This window comes from Magallana gigas, chromosome 4 (assembly GCF_963853765.1).
Source record: "Magallana gigas chromosome 4, xbMagGiga1.1, whole genome shotgun sequence".
Taxonomy (NCBI): Eukaryota; Metazoa; Mollusca; class Bivalvia; order Ostreida; family Ostreidae; genus Magallana; species Magallana gigas.
In genome coordinates, this window is record NC_088856.1 from 40,622,331 (window position 1) to 40,643,141 (window position 20,811).

The 20,811-nt window shown below is 34.1% G+C and overlaps 3 protein-coding genes across 5 annotated transcripts in view; 2 read left to right on the plus strand and 1 right to left on the minus strand.

Moving 5' to 3' along the window:
* Nucleotides 1–3,620, minus strand: part of LOC105347601 (inhibitor of nuclear factor kappa-B kinase subunit epsilon) — a 384,423-nt gene extending 380,803 nt beyond the window's left edge. Inside the window, exons 1-7 of one of the 3 annotated variants that reach the window (XM_066082439.1) lie at nt 3,443–3,620; nt 2,853–2,981; nt 1,883–2,012; nt 1,259–1,349; nt 1,067–1,157; nt 663–820; nt 210–320 (exon numbers count right to left, since the gene is read on the minus strand). In XM_066082439.1, coding sequence (XP_065938511.1) covers nt 210–320; nt 663–820; nt 1,067–1,157; nt 1,259–1,349; nt 1,883–2,012; nt 2,853–2,981; nt 3,443–3,538 — 806 coding nt within the window. In that variant the 5' untranslated portion in view covers nt 3,539–3,620. The remainder of the gene's footprint in view (nt 1–209; nt 321–662; nt 821–1,066; nt 1,158–1,258; nt 1,350–1,882; nt 2,013–2,852; nt 2,982–3,442) is intronic. The other 2 variants (XM_066082437.1, XM_066082440.1) reach the window with 2 other exon arrangements.
* An 857-nt stretch (nt 3,621–4,477) lies between these two features.
* On the plus strand, nt 4,478–7,470 carry LOC105347617 (uncharacterized). Its single transcript, XM_066082453.1, has 9 exons — nt 4,478–4,544; nt 4,747–4,806; nt 5,186–5,601; nt 5,734–5,793; nt 6,003–6,089; nt 6,247–6,297; nt 6,416–6,478; nt 6,727–6,804; nt 7,372–7,470. The coding sequence occupies exons 3-9, from the start codon at nt 5,197–5,199 to the stop codon at nt 7,429–7,431; spliced, it is 804 nt and encodes a 267-aa protein (XP_065938525.1). The 5' UTR covers nt 4,478–4,544; nt 4,747–4,806; nt 5,186–5,196; the 3' UTR covers nt 7,432–7,470.
* A 2,813-nt stretch (nt 7,471–10,283) lies between these two features.
* Nucleotides 10,284–12,822, plus strand: LOC136274792 (E3 ubiquitin-protein ligase TRIM71-like). Its single transcript, XM_066082435.1, has 2 exons — nt 10,284–10,417; nt 11,014–12,822. The coding sequence occupies exon 2, from the start codon at nt 11,014–11,016 to the stop codon at nt 12,742–12,744; it is 1,731 nt and encodes a 576-aa protein (XP_065938507.1). The 5' UTR covers nt 10,284–10,417; the 3' UTR covers nt 12,745–12,822.
* The last annotated feature ends 7,989 nt before the right edge of the window (nt 12,823–20,811 follow it).

Below are 20,811 nucleotides of genomic sequence, written 5' to 3' on the forward strand. Positions count from 1 at the left end.
TCTTTATAACTTTAAATCACTTGACAATGCATGATCAGTCAAACACGTTATGACTTCTTATGCAGATTTTCAGAAAATAACATGAACATTGACTGATTTTATTTGATCCCCATGTTAACTCTCATAAGGGAAGAATACATGTGCATGTACATATTAAAGTGTCCTTGCTCTCTCACAAATACTACATTATTATTTAAAAATTGGCTTACTTTGATAGCCTGCAGGTTTTGGGCAACTCTTTGGACCAGATGATATCTCCAGTGGCAGATGTCTGTTCACCAGATATCACTCCCGGATCTTTATGAGATATCATCTGAAACCTGGAAATTTACAGAAAAAAAAATTAAATCATTGACTACAGATATTAATCTAAAACAATCATGGCTGTCTTATCAAAAGCTTTGGAGATTGCTGATGATATTTTTAGTGGTGGACATTGCATAATGTGGGATGAGAGTGATAGCTAGGATGGAGTCACTCTAAGATGTGGCATGTTATTGTAAGGGGTGGGGTATATTTTCTATTGGTAGTTACTAAAGGTGTGGGTGGGGGTAAAAGTATTTCTTAGTGATGGTCAGTCTATACGGTATGGATGGGGGAGTGGGGGTATTCTTTATGCCTATCATTGTATGGGAGGGGGTGAGGGTATTATTACACCTTACATGGTATGTTTGTCCCCGTGCCCATGGAATGGCTGAAATGGAACCTTCCCAGTGGCGGTGTGATAGAGTGTGGCTCCCAGACTCCACAAGTCCACAGAGATGTCAAACTCCCGCGGTCTGTGGCGTTCAATGAAGGCCGCCTTGAAGATGTCCGGATGCTGAAATTTTTATTTATTTATCCGTCATTTTATTCTGCATCTATAATACTAATAAAGAAAATAAGCAGAAGGCATGCATTGATGTACAAGTACTTGTCTATTATAGACACTTTTAAGTGATGGTTCCAATCATGATCATTGCTTGTTGTTGTTTATAAAGTAGTCATAAAGTGTACAAGAAAATGGATTTCAAGTGAAAATTGCAGTTTAATTTTTAACTCTATCATCGACATAAAATTTATTTACCAAGTATTCTTCTGTTCCGACTAAAGACTGGAAGAAATCTCCATCCTTGAGAGGTTTAGCTGTCCCGAAGTCAGAAAGTTTGTAGACATAACTGTTTGTGAAAAAAATTATATGAAAATCTCCATAATTTTATTCTAGCATCACCATCAAATAAATCAGAGAGCCATATTTTTGGAATATTTTGTATCATACCTGCCGTCGTCTGTTATGCACACTAAGATGTTTCTGGGTTTTATATCGCGATGGGAGAATCCATTTTGACGAAAGTGCTTCATGCCAGACACTGCAAAAATTTCAACAGTTACTGATTTTTTTAAGAATTATAGTGTTATAAGATTTGGAACCATGCAGCAGTGAATGAAAACCTAATCATTAACTTTTTTGGCCTAATGAACATATACATAAGACATAATACAAATTTTCATATCATTTTGAAATAAAATATATGCACTTTTCAGTGCCATACCTTTGATACAATTAGATGTATCTAGAAAGCTAAAATCAAACACAGATTAATCCTACACAATGATGAAATATTTTCTAACTTCACGCGACCTTTTTTATTTATTTTTTTCACACCTCTCTCCCTTGTTTAATTTTTCAAGAAAAAACATTTTTGATCATAGACCTCACAGGGGCGCTTTTTCACTACTGTTATTCTGTTGATTTTAGACTTTTTTAATGACAAAATAATTAGTATTACTTATTAATAAAATTGTCTTTAACAAAATGTGTACAGTAAAACTGCTTGTTTTGCCACTTTGTAAGTGCACTCTACAATGTAAAAACAGATGAGTTGGTACCATGCATACACACCTAAATGACTAAAGAATCTGAGGTACTCTTCCTCTAGGAGACCAAAGGCATTGCTGGGCTCCCTTAGGACCTCCAGCAGGTTCCCTTTCTCACACAGTTCCATCACTAGGATTGGTTTGGCACTCTCCTTCTATTTTGGAAAAAAACCAATGAATTTGATAACGATGGGTCTTTGTTTTCAAAGAACTAAATGATATTACTGTGTAGAAGGTCATAGTTACATACACATCATTAATTTTAATTTATTTAATTAGTTTTATACACATCATTAATTTCAATAAATGTGTGCAATAGAAAGGACTATGTGCAGTTTTATGCATTGTTCCCCCCAAAATCAAAGTTTTAGAAAGAGCTTTAAAAAATAAGGTGAAAGATAGTTAAAATCATATTGGAAATAAAGGTGTAAAAGGTTATCACCACAGTGACGTCATAATGTAGAAGTGACGTCATGAAGATTGCATTATTTTGATAAATTGATGTTTTGTAGCAAAATATGGGTGTTTTCCGAAGGTTTTTCGACTTGAAAACATCGAGCGCAGGCTTGCTCAAGTACCATTTTTTAGTATAATGTGTATATTAACTATATGAAGAAAAAAATATGTTAAAATCACACTTGAGCAGACCTGCGCTCTCTACTTCCGAATGCAAAATAAAGAGCAAAAATGAGAATATTTTCATTTGTTTGCAAATTTGCGGGAAATAGGTCATTTAGGTGACGTCATAGATAAACAGTGAATGAGCAATGATGACTAAAATCAAGATAAACGTTATAGGCATCCTCCATACAATGACTTGTGAAGATTTTATTTTTATACGATACTATTTAAAAATTGGTTGAAATTGGTGGCAGATATTTGACCATACTGCACATAGTCCTTCAAGTCTATCATAACAGTTTACTTGATCAAATACATGTATATGCCCATGATATATTCTAAGAATAACTTTAAGTACATTATAGTATACACACATCATACTCCAGTTGGTAGAACTTGGTAATGTTGGGGTGCTGGAGTTGGCGCATGGCCTCTACCTCCCTCTGGAGCTGCTGGGTGAAGCGCGAGTCACAGAGCTTGAGGGCACAATGCTCCCCCGTAACCTGGAAGTAACAAAACATACTGGTTAAATTAATCCAAAAAAAAGGCTAATAATCATCCAAACTAGATTCGGCTATGCATATTCAAATGCCTACATGTACGATTTTAAGAGCATAATACAAAGGTACATACCTATTAGCTTATTTTTTTGAAATTTCTAGCATGAGAAACTATCAAAGGCTTAATTGTGTTTGATTTATCTATACACTATACCATGTATACAGTGAACGATTGCTTACAATTAAATTCTATTTATTGTATTGTACAGTAGTACTTACAATTCTAAAAAAAAAAGTATTCGTTGAAATAGTTGTACAATAAATAAAAATTAAACAATGAAGATACATGTATTTATTCTTTTAAAGATAACTGAACAAGGCTAGTATGTAATATGTCTTAAAAACAGAGTTTAACTAAGTTTCAAGTGAAACTGAAAGTAGAAATATTTAATGTCTGCGTTTACCTTGTGTACACCTTTGTATACATCGCCAGTGGCACCACGCCCGATACATTCGTCTGTTTTATACACATAATTCTCAGTGGCACGATATGTGCTCATTTTTAACAAAATATCGCCTACTTTGGAAAGCGTAACTTGTCCTCCATTTTTTCCCTCAAAGATCTTCAAGGGAAACAACTCTCACATCGGTAATGTCTATAAATATAACTGAAAAATCCCCCGAATTTGCATGCGCGGATCTAGAGAGGGGATTGAGGGAGGGGGTACCCTTTACTCACTAGAAAAATCAGGCGTAGTTAATTCACATTGTAAATTACTTAATGTAGTTCTTGGACACCCCCTTTTTATTAAAACATGGCATATAGTGACATATACGCATTGTACACAATGTTATACAATCATTACTGTATTGTATTCATAATTATGTAAAGTCAAGGTTTTCTGCTATAGCGTCTTCGCTAGCTAGGTATCAACTGAATAGAAAAACACCGGTACCGTGGATCTTTATCCTTGGTTGGCGATAACTAAAAAAAAGCTACACTTTTACCAATGTCTTTTATTAATTTTCAATCTAAAGTTGAAAATGATTACATGACAAATTATTTGTCATGTAATCATTTTCAACTTTAGATTGAAAATTAATAAAAGACACCAATATAATATATAAACAGATGATTTTTTTTTTAATTAAAATTATAAAAAAAATATTTTCACCACTCCGTTTGGAAAATTCAAAGTTTAACATACACATGTAGTGAATTAACGAATATTTAAATATCTCCCCCCCCCCCCAAAAAAAAAAAAATAATGAAATAAAATAAATAAATAATGACCCCCTCTTGAAAAAATTATGTGATCTGTACATACAATACTGTTTTATTGACAGGTTAAAAAATCGTTTGATTTTATTCGAATCCAATTATATAACTCCTTCTACATTAGTTAAAAAAGGATACGGGGAAAATCAATATTTAGGAAGGGAAATAATCGATAATAGGTTCATGTTAGAGTTACCGTCCTTTTAATTGTGAGACACGTGACGCATCACTAAGCAATGACGTCATAATAGGCACCTAGCTTATTGCTGATTCTTGTTCCATTTGCGGTAGGTATTATATATTTCCTTCTTTCGCACACAAAAAATGTTTATTAATCTTTGAAGAAATTGAGAGTTAACTCAGTCTGATATATAATTTAATTCTTAACCAATTTAATATACTAGATTTATAATTGTAAGTGTATTCCATGGTGAAATATCATCCTTTCATTTTTATTTAATTGTTTTTCTTTCTTTCAATATTTGATAGAATAGAGATCAACAATTTCATCAGCAAAGTTGTGAAAGCTTCGGAATATTTTCTTAGCAGGTATGTATATACAGTTTATATAATATCGAATACCTTCCAAATGAAGATCCATAACTTCTAAAAATCATAATCATGTGGCATTTATCTATATTATATAATACAAGGAATAAAGTATTATTAATAAATAAATTGTAATAATTAATTGTTACAAGTATGTTCGCACGAATACTTTTATACTTATGATAATTAAAAATTCTAATTAAATATGTGATACAAAATATACATGTATTACATACAATGTAATAAATTTATATAATATGAATAACTGCACTAAACAATGCCGTGATTATTGCCGAATTCCGTGTTATTTCTATTTCCATGTCAATTTCAAATGCAATTTGTTTTATCAAAAAATCTTTTCATGAAATTTTGTTCACAGTAACAATAGAGATGAACAAAACCGTTGATGACCCACAGGGGTCCACAGAGGCCCTCAGCGAATTCTTGGAGAGGCAAACCTTGCCACAGGAGACCCTGCCTACAGGGACCCAGGTCGAGCCCAAAGAGGCACAACATGTGTCCACAGAGGCACATTCCATGTCCAAGGAGGCACAGCACGTGCCCACAGAGGCACACCACGCACCCACAGAAGAGGGACGGCTCGTGCCCACAGCGGCCCAGCACATGCCCACAGGGGCCCAGCACATGCCCACAGGGGCACCTCACCTGTTCCAAGAGCTAAAAACCGAGTTCCTAGGGACACAGGACATGCCTCCGAAAATTGACACAGAGGCACTCGGACTTATGCAAACAGAAGCAGCCTGTGAACATATAGAGAACGATTCCAAACCCGAGGTAATTACATGTATAAAGATATCGTTTTGTTGAATTGTCAATTATATTAATACGTTGAATTATTGCATTTTTTATATTATTGTTTTTTTTTTACTCTATTTACGTAAATTCTAATGTTATAAATTTCAACAGACCGGTGATTTGGAGATACCGGGTCCCTCGTTTACATCGACCATACGGAGAGAATCATTGGTATGCATGACTTAATGTTACTAGATTCAAAAATAATTGTGTTGGGTGGTTCTTACACTGAACCCGCAATTTTGCAAAAATGCAGACTGTTTACTTTATAGGGCATTATGCTAGGCTTTTATGCAGAGAGAGAGAGAGAGAGAGAGAGAGAGAGAGAGAGAGAGAGAGAGAGAGAGCTCTTTTAAAAAAGTGCTCCTGGTTTTTTTTAGGCTAACAAATGTTCGATGATATCGATGATGTTGGACCATGACATTGATGACCACAAGGAAGAAAACAACAAAGAACTGGACCAGGCGGTATGGTCATGATTAACTGTAATCAGATTAATTATATTTTAATCATGTTATTGTTTCATCAATATTTCGATTTTGTAAACATTCTCAGCAACCTTTACTTGTTATAAATATCACAACAAATTTGAACATTTAATAATTCATATCACCTGTTTTACAGGCCCTGTCCAGACTTTGTGCAGTATCGGGGGAAATACTTTTGAGAGAAGAGGTACTTAATAAAATGTTACCCACCTTTTGTTGAAATTTATCCAAAATACAGATAAATCTAGTAAAATTGTTTTAATATTATATATCTATATATTTCTATATATACATGTTCTCTCTAGGCACGAGCATTGTCAGAGCTGACCATCAGAACAGTTCTGGCTGAGGAGCGAATAACGTTAGAGGTGATTATAATGTATATGCGTACATGTATATAAACCGACGTATTTCTGAGATAATTATCTCGTTGTAAATTTCGGATTTACCAGTTAGGAGTAAATACAATTAATTATCAATGTGTCAATTTTGTATTTCCTTTCACCATGTAAACTTAAAATATACAACATATACAACATGATATTATAAATATTCAATGAATCGATAAATCCCGATGTGTTCAGTAGTTATTGATATGAACCATTTTGTTTTTAAGGCCAGAAGGATGTCCAAGATGGCGATACAGTCTGCATACTCAGCGGCCGTGGTAACTCCACTAAGGTCCTCAAAGAAGGTGAGAAGGAAATTAAACTCAACAAAGGATAATATTTATTAAATTCTAATGTTAAAAAGTAAATCAGAGCTACTACATGAAAATATCCATAGCTAATGCTAACACACTTAAGAAAAATAGTTTTTGACTTTTATCCACATGCTATAAGCTATAGTGTAGCTGCAGCTCTGAAAAAAATCTCCAAAGTCGTCCAACCGAATTTTTTTCAGACCGGGAACTTAAACCCTTCAGCTATTTGTAACTATACACGTAATTGTGAAATAATTTGCCAAAAATTCATCGATATACATGTACATGTATCTGAGATGGCCGAATAAGTCAATGAACCTAAAACCATGTGCAATAAACGAGAATGAATAGCTTCAAACTTTTAATTACATGTATATGATTATACACGTGCATTGTAATGTGTTGCTTCATATAGAATCGATAAGTCAATATTAAAATGCATGCTTGTTACACTTCAGCTTCTCATATTTTTAAAAAAAAAGTTTGCTGAAAATAAAATTCTTAATAGCTACACCTCGTGAAAAAATATCCCCAATATGTTTTCGTTTTCTATTTCAGCAAAACATCTTCAGGCGACTTCTAGCTTGCTGTTTTGGGTGCTGCAGGAGGAGAAATTAAGCTTTTTAATATTTAAATAAAAATATTTAACAACATTCATTGGTTTTTCTTCTCTTTCCAAGAAAACATTTCACAGCATAAAAGATAAAGTTCATAAAACTTTCGGATTTAACTTTCCAGTTGTCATTTGTATGTACCGGTATTCATTTACAAATTAATTAACATGGTCCCATTACAGAGCTATTTTCTTTGGCGGATTCAAGGGAGCGCCCTCGGCGCTGGCGCCCCTTGTCAAAATAAAGTTAAATCATACTCGTTCTGGCAAAAATTAAATATCCAATTGTGAGTTTTAATGATCAAATCTTTAAAAACTTAAGGGATTTCTATACTTTAGACTAATTTCAACTGTTTTGTATGAACAACATCCGTGTGTTTAAAGGTGTAATGTAGAACCTAGAAAGCCCAACTTTGTTACGCTCTATCAAATGTGACCAGTCACTTACCTCAAATATATGTAATTGATTATACTACAGGCACGTACCATTAGGGGGACCACAAAGATTTTTCTGAAGGAAAAAAATGAATGAACATGGAGTTGCCCCCCCCCCCCCCGGCCGTGCCCCCCCCCCCCCCCCCCACACACACACACACACACACTTTTATGGGACCAATGTAAAATTGAAATGAAAATAAGGAAAAAAACAGTGAAATTGAAGTTCAAGGTATACTTTCTCCTCCCTCCCACGGATTAGGATTTTTAGAATTTTTGAAAGTAACCTTTTTTTTGCCCCCTCCCCCCCCCCCCCCCCATTTAAAAAACGATGCTACGTGCCTGTACTATAACATGTTTACTTTACAATACAGGCTGGTATGGTTATCTTTAGATGTTTTATCTTTTCACTTACATCGGCCATTGATCTTGATTTTTTTTTATTTACTGATTAATATACAGCCATTAGTAAGAAAAATTCTCATATTTCTGCAAGGCAGAGGGTTTTGATGGGATTACTGCAGATCTCAAATCTACAAAAAAAAAATTAAAAATTGAAAATAGTTTTATTACTTTTAAGTATAATCACAAACCAACGAAAGTCTTTATTGTAAAACCTCATTTTAACCCTTAAAAAATCTATAGAATCGATGAGCTTCCGGGGGCTTTGCCCCCTGTGCCACCATAAAAATAACAGTAATTAATATGTCTCGGTTTTGATGGGATAACTGCAGGTCGTAAATCTACAAACCCTTAAAGATTATAAATAATTGTATTACTTTTGAGTATAATCACGAGAAGAAATATTACAAAAGTCGAAATCTGAAGACTTAATTTGTACCGTACAAAATCTCGAGAATCCAGGAGTCTCAGGGGGCTTTGCACTCTGGGCCCTCACCAGGGCTTTGCCCAGACCCCCCTGCCTAAAACTGGCGCCCCTTCAAATCCTGGATCCGCCCCTGAATTTTCACTCTAAACCAACATATTTCTATTGCTTTCGACACATATTTGCGATGTCTGCGGATACTGTGAAATGGTTAAAATTCGCGGCCCGGGAGCTAAATGTTCTTGGATTTACAAATATTACATATAAAAAAAAAATACCTGACGAATTATGAAACACGCTCTTTCTTCATTAGATCTAGACGCCAAAACGAATATATACGCAATAATATTCTAACGTACCTTTAAAAAAAAACTGCACTCCACAAACTTTTGGACCTATCGATTTTAAATAAATGATACCTAAGTATATAACGACTGTCTGTCGCGAATATTGATAATATTTATCGTATGAAGCATCGTAGGCTAAGTATAGTTGTTTATTTTGAAATATTAACGGAGCACATTTCAAGCCAATCGTCAAAAAGTACCAATTTGAACACTATATATGACATTGGTCTAATTCTTTACAGCTCTTTCAATATGAACATCTACCGGCTCATTGGAGCAAGTAAACGTTGTATGGGACACCTCCATATTGTGACGTACTTCATATCGAAAAAAACCCCAAAAAAATCAAGTATAGTTTCATAAATATTTTAGTCATGTGTTCGAATATCGCTGGGGCTTTTATAGTTTTTACCTTTCCAAAAACTTTTTAAACGTATTTTTTGGTCAAATACTGTAACAATTGAAAATTCTAAACTGGTGAAAGTATTTCGATTATAATATACTTTTATCCACATTTCTATCAACCAGTGCCCCATGCAAACCTCATTAAAAGAAATATAGACAAAACGCCAAAAAAAAAAAAAATACAAGGATTTTTCTTTATTCACACAGCACACAGCATGGTATGAGCTACGTATAAAAGTTATAATTTGATAAGCAGGATGTCACTAGGGAGAAGTATACCTTTAACTTCAATTTCATTGATCACTTCAATTTTTATATGGTTCCATCAAAGTGGGGGAATGACAACTCCATGTTAATTCAATTTTTTGTATGTAAATTCAAGAAAAATCTTTGCGGCTCAAAAAGTGGGGGAGGGGCCCCAATACTACGTGCCTGCTGCGCAAAAAAGTTTGGGGGGGGGTGGGGCTAATACTACGTGCCTGTGTATAGATTGCCGCGTGGTCGCCGCTATGGTCGCTCACTGCGAGGAGATTGAGTCTGCAAGGATGGAGTTCAAACCCCGACCTGGGCGAGGAAAAGCTCATTCATCAATTTGTTTTACATAAATGCATTCTGACAGTGTTTAAACTTCGCAGGCGTTATAAATGATCTTTTCGCACTGGCCTTTTTCTGCTTTTCTACTTTCATTTTACCTTGAGTACTTGAGCAATGGTTTTACTAAAAACCCATACTGTAACATTATAATCGTCGTAAATCATAGACTGATTCTTAGTTCATAGGCAATATAAATGTTAACAGATTGTTCTTATTATCAGTTACACATTATACGTCTTTAATTTGTATACGTGCTTTGAACATCCAGTAGAACACCAGGAGATTTAAATCTAATTTTGGCTCTATAACCAGGAAGTAAATTACACAAGTCTCGTTTTCTCTCGCTCTGATCTTAGGGCGTTACCTTGATTCAGAACTCAAGTGGTAAGTTACATATGTAATAAGAATAGTTTTGTCTAAAATTTTAAATATCTTTTATATCTCATGACGGTGCAGCATTTGACATATAATTCAAATTCATAATCAAGATAGATAAGTCAACAATGGATAATAATATATATTAAACAGTGAAATGCTTGTCCTTATTATTGAACCGAAAGTAGTGACTATATTTCGAGACTCTGTGAAGTTTTCCAATTAATTTATTCCGATCCTTTGGCATCTGTAAAGAAATGTGTCATTCTATAACTGTACCGTTACTGGTGTAAACAAAGCCTAATCGGCCAAAATGTTTGTTTACAAATATTCGTATAGCGTCGAAAGCAAATTGAATGTGTGTGTGTGGGGGGGGGGGGGCTAGACTGATCTTTGAATATAGTTATGTATAAATTTGCAAATAAAGGGGGAGGGGGGGGGGGGTTAACACCCCCCCCCCCCCGGTTACGATGCCTATACCTTATACCTAGGTTGAGTATCTACACTGTTGCATTGTATTTATAAGTAAAAGATGATTTGTAAATGAAAGCTAATGATAACCTTACTAAATTTGATATACCTCTATTCAAATTTTCTTATTTCAGATGGAAATATCTAAATCCCTAGAACCACCCGACGCCCAGCATTATTTGGTGTGTGGCACTGAAGACTGTGAGAAGAACTGCCAGTTTTACTGCAATGACTGTCACCAACCATTGTGTGAACAATGCAGAGATGAACATCAGAAGAATAAGAAAACCAAGAACCATGAAGTTGTCCCTTATAAACAACGCAAACGTAAACTTCCTGTAGAGAAATGCATGATCCACCCAACAAAAGACATAGATCTTCTCTGTGAGGAATGCCAGATTCCCATTTGTTCTAAATGCACAGCCACAAAAGAACATCGCGGTCATTTGTTTACCGACCTAGAAATTGTTTTTGCTGAAAAATGTTCGCTTTGTCATGTAGAAATTACCAAAATTCGAAGCTATTTTGAGCCTACTTCTCAAGATTTGAAAAAGGAAATTGTTGGAGATGTCACAGAAATTAAAAAGATCATGAAAGATATAAGAACATCTATGAAGGCTGAAGCTGAGTCTGTGAAAAAGCTGGTAGACACAGTCACATCAGATAAAATAAAACATGTTGACAAAATAGAACAGTCATTATTAGAAACTTTAAGCGGTCAAAATAAAACAATGGATGCTTACATCAACTATCTTAATGATTTGATCAAAACATTATATAGCTACCTATCTCCTTCAGATATTGAAAATTTAACATTTGCTCTCAAATCAGAAAACCTGATGATACAACCCATACAAGAAACATTCAAACCAGTCCTACCAGTATTTACTGCTGGTCAATACAGCAAGGCAGATATTGCCAAACTACTGGGTAGATTAAATATTCCTAACACTAAACCAGAGAACAGAAAAATAAAACCCATGGAGACTGCCTTGAAACAGTTGAAACTTACAGGGAAACAGAGGAAACAAGACAGTGAGAAATCTGACGTGAAACAAACACTGTCTCTGTCTTCCTCTGTCACCAAGGTCAGGGAGTACACAGTACCAGGTGTTGATTATGTATATCATATATCACTGGGTAAATCAGTCAGGCTCTGGGTCAGTGGTAATTTTGGTAACCTTGTCCAAGCAGATCTAGAGGGGAATCAGCTACAGAAGATACAAACTAGTGGTGGAGATGAAGGCTACCACACAGTCACACAGGACGGGGATCTGATCTATACAGACAATCTAAATAAAGTCATTAATAGGATAACAACTGATAATACAATCACTGAATTCATTGAAACAGGAGACTGGAATCCAATCAGTATACACTCCTCCCAAATCAACGGGGACCTACTGGTGGGGATGAGGAAGTATGGAGACTCAGAGGGTAAAGTCACCAGGTACAACAAGACAGGGACAGAGATACAGAATATACAGAGAGACAACAAAGGACAGGCACTGTATGGTACACCACACTACATCACAGAAAACATCAATGGTGATGTCTGTGTATCAGACATTGCCAAACATGCTGTAGTGGTGGTGGATAAATCAGGACAACACAGGTTCTCCTACACAGGTCAGGGGTCAAGGTTTGATCCCGATGGAATATGTACTGATGTACTCGGTCATATCATGGTGTGTGATATTAGGAGTGACACAGTCCATCTTCTGGATCAGGACGGTCAGTTCTTGTCTCTACTGCTCACACTGCAACAAGAGTATCCCTATAGTGTGTGTGTGGATGATGAGAACAATCTCTGCGTGGGATATGCTACAAGCTTTGTTGTGGAAGTTTACAAGTATCTGCAATGAACATTTCATATCCATACAATAATTAATTACTGTGTGTATGTTGTGAGACAATGTAACAACAACACTGTGGTAGTGTACAATTACTGGTATCTACAGTGTACACTGAAGTACATGTTAGCATTCCTATCAGCCTGAGCATGTTTATGAATTTAATTATAGTGAATTATATTAATTGCTAAACAATTGACAAATACAAATGCTTGAATTATATTTCTCTTTTTTTTAGCCATTCGATTAGAAATAGATTGACAATAGTTATCAAACTTCTTCGCTAGTACCCAAGGTGGATCGTAAACCCTTGGCTAGCGAAGATGTTATCAAATGGACTTGCGGGACATATAATAAATTTTATCTAGCAATGATTGAATAAATCCAAATGTTTTCCGAAAAACTGTATAATGTACTTAAAATACTGCAGAAAAAATATTTAAATTTCAGTTGTCCATCAATTGATGAATTTGAATAAGATGTACATATTTTACACCTAACTACATGTACATGTAAAATGCATTGACAAAAAAGATTCGTTTGATTCACAGACAATGTAGATTTTAAAGTGAATGAAGATATTTATGCTTGGTATTCTCATCTTAGTAATTTTTTTTTATTAAAAAAAAACACCCCTAAAACTTTTTTCCATGAACACGCACACGGTACGCAGAGATTTTGTAGAACAAAGAGAGAAAAACTCCTAAAACGAAGCTGCCGAAAGGACAGCGTTTTCATTAAATCAGGGACGACGGACCTGATATGTTGCACAACTAAAAAAAGTGATTGTTACGAATATCGAAATCAAAATAATGAAAAAATCGCATATGACGCAATTTATGACTGCATGTTCAGAGTCATCTACCACACTTTATATAGTACATGCATGTACATGTAGTGGCTGACTTTGTTGTTATTTCGAACATGCTCAAATACGCTTTTCAACATTACTCAACATACCTGGCTTTCTTAAAAGGATGTCAAAGTACTGTAGGGAGCTCAAGTTATTCTTGACGCGCCAAGCAAAACCCTCTCTTAAACTGTTGAATGAACGTTTGACAGTTTCAGTTTGATTCTTATATATATACAGCTTATCCTTTTTGTTCTAAAGATATACAACATTACATATAGGCCTATTTCTCATTTTAAAGGTGTCGCAAGAGCAAATTAAAATGTAGAAGTATATGCTTTGACCTCGACCGCGCAAATATAGACTACTTATAATTATTGCTATATTAATGACTTTACATATTTTAAAAACAGTAAATATATTCAAATTTATTATCTTATTTTGATTCAATGTATTTCAAACAATGAATAATGTATGAGATATGGAATGATATAAATTATTAAAAATTAAAATAAAAAAATTACATTAAATCTCTGCCTTTTTCTTGATGATGGCGTAAATAATAAATGTAAACAAAACACGACAAAAGTGCATGCTATTTCATATATATAAGTGTTGTGTTGTGCATGAACTATACCTACAAAGTAGTCAGATTTTGGTATACAGTGAATAAGCCAGAGGGTTAATGTTCCCTACAAAACGTTCGCCGTGCTCTATTTTGACAAAGTTTGTTTACGCTACATACATCACTGGCGTCGGAAGCAAATTGAAAGTGGGGGGGGGGGGCGCTAGACTAATCCTCAGAAATATTGAGGATAAATAAACTAATTCCCAAAATCATGGAAATCCTAATCCGGGGAGGGGGGGGGGGGGGGCTAGTATACCTATGACTCCAACTTCTCAATTTTTCAAGGTTAATTTAGGAACAATTATCTTTGCTGCAAGAAAAACTGGGGGTCTGAACCCTCTATAATACTAAGCACAAGGTATAGTATGTTTTTGTTTTTTTTAAAATTGCTTTTAAAATTTTGGATAAGAATACTAAAAAAATTACGTAGTCTGCTGGTCTATTCGTGCAATATTGTTCGGCTCGTATATCTGTTTTGGAGAATTATCGTAAGTACCTATTATGCCTTAGTACTTTAGATAATTGATCTTTACGCGCCGCATTACTTGCCATTTTGTATAGGAACACATAATTACACCCCCCCCCCAAAAAAAAAAAAAATAAAAAAAAATAATTAAGGTTTGTTTCTATTTTTTATGATTTTCTTTGATTTAATCTAATTCTTGGTTTCAATGTGTTCAAATCCATAACAAAACATGACTGTACCTGGCAAGATCGTAACTATGTGTATGAGGTATGAATTATTTCGAAAAATTGTCAAACAATTTGATTTAATATTTATATTTGTTTAAACATGCTATTTCTACAACATGTTGCAGAATAAAAGGCAGAATTAAGCTAAAATGATCAATTAGAGAACGACTACATACAAAGCCCCATTTCATCCTTTCTGGAATTTCTAAACTCATGAACCTGGCAGATTATGCATATTTCCAGTAAAGAAATCAACCAACTTTTGGCTCAAAAATATATGATTACATTTGCTTACAAATTGCTAACATTGTATAATCTTGCGATGAAAACAATTTCACTTTCTCAAAAAAGAATACAATTTTATATCTAGTTTAAAATTAAAAACTATTTTCTTTCTATAATTCATGTTTAAAATTGTGATGTAGATTGAAAATGCTTATATTGTACATATTTACTTTAAATAGCTCTCTCTCTCTCTCTCTCTCTCTCTCTCTCTCTCTCTCATGTGAAGTTTTGCTTTTAGTTTTTGAAATGCTGGATAACATCGCCGAAAGTACGTGGAAACATCAACTGCGTTTTTCAAATTGATTATAGAAAATAATAGTCAATAGGACAAAATACAGACACAGAAGACTTTGATTACATGTACAACCATGTCATCAGTTTATCTCCTACGCCTGTGAAAGTACAGAACATATCATACAATTTTAAAATCAATTGTTCTAGTCTTTTGCATGAGTTCCAGTGGGATAAAACTGGAGAATGAAAATGGAGTTTGTTTAAAGGTATAATACAAGGTATTTTCCTCAGTGAAAGGAATGCACAATCGTTTGAATGAATATCGGTGAAACATTAGTTTAAGCAATAAAACCAAAACAATGGGAATAGAAATAAATTAGAACAGCTTAATTTACATGTGGATTTACATTAGTTTACACAAAAACAAAAAAAAAAAACAATAGGAGTAGAAATAATCAAGAAGAGTTTCTATGCGTGTGCTTCTGCCAAGAGGAAGGACAACACAGTATGTTTTCAAGGGGAAATACGTTTTTTTTTCATTATGGAGGGAATAAATGATACTAAAAAAACGAAAGTATTTTTTATAAAGAATCTGGGGCCCGTTTCACAAAGCATACTTAGGACTAAGTTATATCTTAGAAAAGAACTTTTTCCTAAGTTCATTACTTATCCGTTTCACTATTCCAGTCTTATCTTATGAAATTCCTAAGTTATGTCTTAACTTTAAGACAGGTAAATCGATGTCTTAGGAACAAACTTAATATGGCGACAGTTTATGTTTAATATTGAAATGAATTATATACACATTAAAGTTGAACAAAAATACCAGAATACACATATCATTAAGATCTTTGTCACTTAACCCCTAAACTGATTACTTAAGAACTATCAAAACATACATATTTTTCTTAAATAAATTTCTTTGGTAAAGAATATTTTTTTAGATTATCTGGTCGCACGCGCAGATGGATAGCGGGTATAGTTATAGCTAGTGCACTGATGATAATTAAATTATTCATGCCCAAGAATCACTAATATCTTTAAACAGAAGTAGATACCTATTAAACACTCAATTATATAATGACTGGATGATTTGTCCTATCCATCCACGAAATAATTTTTTTTTTCGGAAGAAATTTTAGATGTTTTCTTTGATGGGTGGGTGGCTTGTTCATCTGATTTTTTGTTTGTGTGTGTGTGTGTGTGTGGGGGGGGGGGGGTAGTAGTAACCGGGAAGTGGGTCAGAAATGTCGATTCTAAATCCTTCATAGGAATGCTGTTTCATTCAGAAATTGTTGCATTTGTTGCCGACGTCGGGGGTATAGCATAAGCTCCCCTTGACTTCGTCTCGGTGAGCTAAAAATTGTTGTAATATATACCTTCTTTAGATTGATAGTACACATTTAATTAGATTTAATGGTACACAATTAAAAATTATAGTTTAAAGATGCTTTAAAGGAAAAAAAAATGTTTTTGAGATTCATATTACAATGTGCGATAATTATGAGAATCAGATGTATTGTATAAGATAAAAATATAGTAGTTAATAGAATGTGCTCGTACTAATATATTCTAAGACGCTGTTGCTCACGTAAGCCACGTGGCCAAGGGGCCTTTGCTTTCAAATCATACTCATTAGACATAAACATTTTCAAATAGAAGCTTCAAATTCATACTTTTATTTACCTTTCACGGTAATAACATACAAGTATGATTATGACAGATAATTGACTTTTACGTATTATACAATAAAGTAAATGCAATTGTATAATACAATTTTTGCTACGACATTTGAGCATAGTAAAGAATGATAACTCTTTGATGATTTATCTCCTTACAAGAAATGTTGTTGAATAAACAGGAGAGCCAAAGTTATACTGAGTTACAGATTGGTACAGGTGGTAAAAGTAAAATCAGAGATATTATAAAATATATTTATAAAAAGGTCATGCACTATTTTTTTGGAAATTATTGAGCACAATGTACTAATGTTGTATAAAAGGCATGCTTCGTTCACATGATTGGTCACGAAATATTTTTGCGCAATATTTGTACTGTCAGCAAAAATGTTAAGTGAAACAAGTGGAAACTTTTATATTTAATTATCCAATAATATGCGCGTTAAAAGCACGAATTGCATTGCTTATTCATTAACATTTAAACCTGAAAATTCTCAAAGTTTCAGGGTGCATAACCAGGCTCTTCGGAGCTAGAATATTTCAAATTTTCCTATAAATAGCATGCAAAATGCATTTGAATGTTTATAAATACCTGTCGTACTATACATTTTCAATTGTACAACTTGAATTTAAAAAAGAATCATATAACATAAAAATATAATTATGAAATTACAAAGTGGAAATCTTCACATTGTGAAGATAGGAAACAATAGAGAAAATGAAAGATAGGTCGCGTCTGACCTTAATCGTGAAGAAATCAGTCCGTAACGAATGAAGTCCATTATATATTGTATGTATTTTTCTTTTGGCTGCTGTCACAGTGTTGTGAAAGGCTTTCATCCCGTAACTTTTTTTAAGGTCAATGCAATAGAGAATTAAACAAAAATTATAAAGTCGTGATTACATTTCCCGGTTTCAGTAATCGAGCTCTTTTGTGACATTGATTCCAAGATTGGAATTTGACCATGGCGTCATTCGAACATGGTGACATGTGTATCAAATACTCAGATCTATCGTGTAGAGAAAAGATACCTAGCGTCCTATTTCGAATTGATTTCATAGTCGTCATCATGGACTTGTAAATTATTCATCATAGTATACGTCTCTCGATTTTCGATACAAAAAATATCTTCAAACGTTTAGTTACCTGCATGTTCACCATGGCACGGGAAGTTATTATTTTGTTATTAATCTCTATATTGTACGGAACGGAACAATGTGAGAATTTCAGGTATACGAAAGACGTTTCTGCTCCGAATGTCATTCAGATCATCTCCAATGTATCTACATAGTCCTTGGACCATCTCCGTGGGTCATGCGTCAGTAATTGTATGTCTAACTTTAACTGTAACGCCATAGACGTCTGCGGTACTTATTGTCGTCTAATTAGAGGCTTGGACTCCTTGTACACCAAACAGGACGTGTCAACGACCTGCCAACGATTCCAGATCGTAAAGATATTATTTTTACTAACTAAAACAAGAGGGAGGGGGTATTTTGGGGCTAGAAGTTGTGTTGTTTATGTTAGAGTATATAACTTGCCATTATCGAAGTAGAATACTGGGATATAAATATTCGTGGCATAACACTGTCGTAGATTTTATGAATTTTCAAAGATGCGTTATTCGTAAATTAATATCCTATACATACTCTGCATTATTTCCAAAAATGGCATCGATAAACATTTAATTTTGGAATAACTTAACGAAATTCACGAAAATTGGTATCCAACGAATAATTATGAATCCACAGCAGTACATTGGGTTCTTTCTTTTGTTGTTGCAATTTCGGTTTTTTCTATGCAAGCTTTTATTAATAATTATATTATTGAAAACAATAACTTGATTATTGACGTACACCTTGCCCAAACCTGTGTCATTATAATAACGTATTCGCTGGACATTTAAGCTTAGGTAATTAAATAGACAATATGTTATTGCATTGCAGACTGTGACCCAAAAAATTAACGATAACCTTAAATTAATTTATCTTATTTTGTTTTAGGAATGTGCAGCGGGCCAGTTTTACGACCATGAGCTGGAGGCCTGCATTGCTCACGGTATAAACAATCATGTAGCATAATTATTAACTAAGTTGAATTTTACTTAACTGTCGTTTCTATTGTCACAAAATTTGCAAATATCAAATTGTGTTTAAGATTACTGTGACTTTGAGGCTGATCCCGAGGTGTCTTGTTTTCTGACAGAGGATCTAGTGGGTGATGATGGTGACTGGATACGAAATACGGTAAATTAAAACATCTTTTAGAGCCTGAACCATTGCTATTTTTTAGAGTGCTATCGTATATGTTCACGTATAACGTTAACTGTGTTACTGTTACAGACTGTCAATAGAAATGTTACTGTATGTCAAGTTGTTAAAGTTCATAGACGGTGGGGAAAAGCTATATTTTCGGAGACATTCAGTAACAAACATTGTAAGATTAATATTTTGTTTTATCGACGACTCAAACATTATTGAAATCATGGAATAAACTGAAGATATCAATATATAAAAAGGATGTTACGGTCGCCATATTGCTGACGCTATTTTCTGCTACTCGCCGACTACACAGTCATGTGACGCGTTTTATCAAAGTCCGAGACAAAAACAAACTTTTAAGATAAAGTCCATTTAAAGTGAGACAGAGGCGAGCCTTCTATTACATTTAATAACATGATACATATGCATGTACGTGTATTTCCGTAGACAGTCTGTATTATATCAGACCTAATAATTTTTATGGTATTTTAAGGTGCTTCTATTCCGTTATCATTATATATACAATGAACCTTTATTAGTAAGATCTAGAACATTAAATACATGTATGTAATCTTGTCAATTTTTTGAAGTTAAAAATATGACACACCTATTAGGAAACTTGTGGTTTATTCGTATACCCTTCGGTATTATTGTTATTATTTACATGTAGGTATGCGTGTCTACTTTTTTTTTTTTTTTTTTTTTACAATAAGTCGTCTTCAACAGAAAAGAATACACTCACCAATTCAAAAGCAAATGCTTGAAGACGACAGAAGAGAAGTTATAGTAGATTTTTTTCAGGGTTCGACAATCACTGGCTCTGATGGACCAACCGGACCCAATGCAGCCAAATTTGGAAGTTACTACAAATACATGAACGCCGCTGCTTTATCGAAGCGTAACGAAATAACGACACTTGTTAGTTCCAAGGCCTTCAAAGGTCAGTGCACGGCATGTCGGGGGAGGGGGGGTGTCCAATGTGTTTGTATGATTGTTTTCCCTTTTAATTATATAGAATATCCACCTAGACCCTCCCCCGGGATAACATAGAATGTTCATTTATACTGCAAGGTGCTCTGCACTGAACTGACTTGTACGAACATAGCCATTTACAGATTACATGTATATCCTTTTTAATTTGAGTAAATAAGTTCTTAACTGTGAATAAATAGGATAAATTGTGTCTTCTTACATTACAGTGCAGCGCACAGTGTTATTTTTGTTAGATATACATGTATAACAAATCACAAATAGAGTCTAAACTTAGATTAAAAGGTGACTTCATGTGAGAAACAGATACTATTCATGATAAGGAGTCTCACTACACCTTGATAAAATTTCTCACATCTGCAGCTAAGAATTCACTAAGCTATGATAGATAGCATAATGCATACATAAAAGAAGTATTAACATTAAGTTAAATTGATATGCAACTTTGAAAAAAAAAA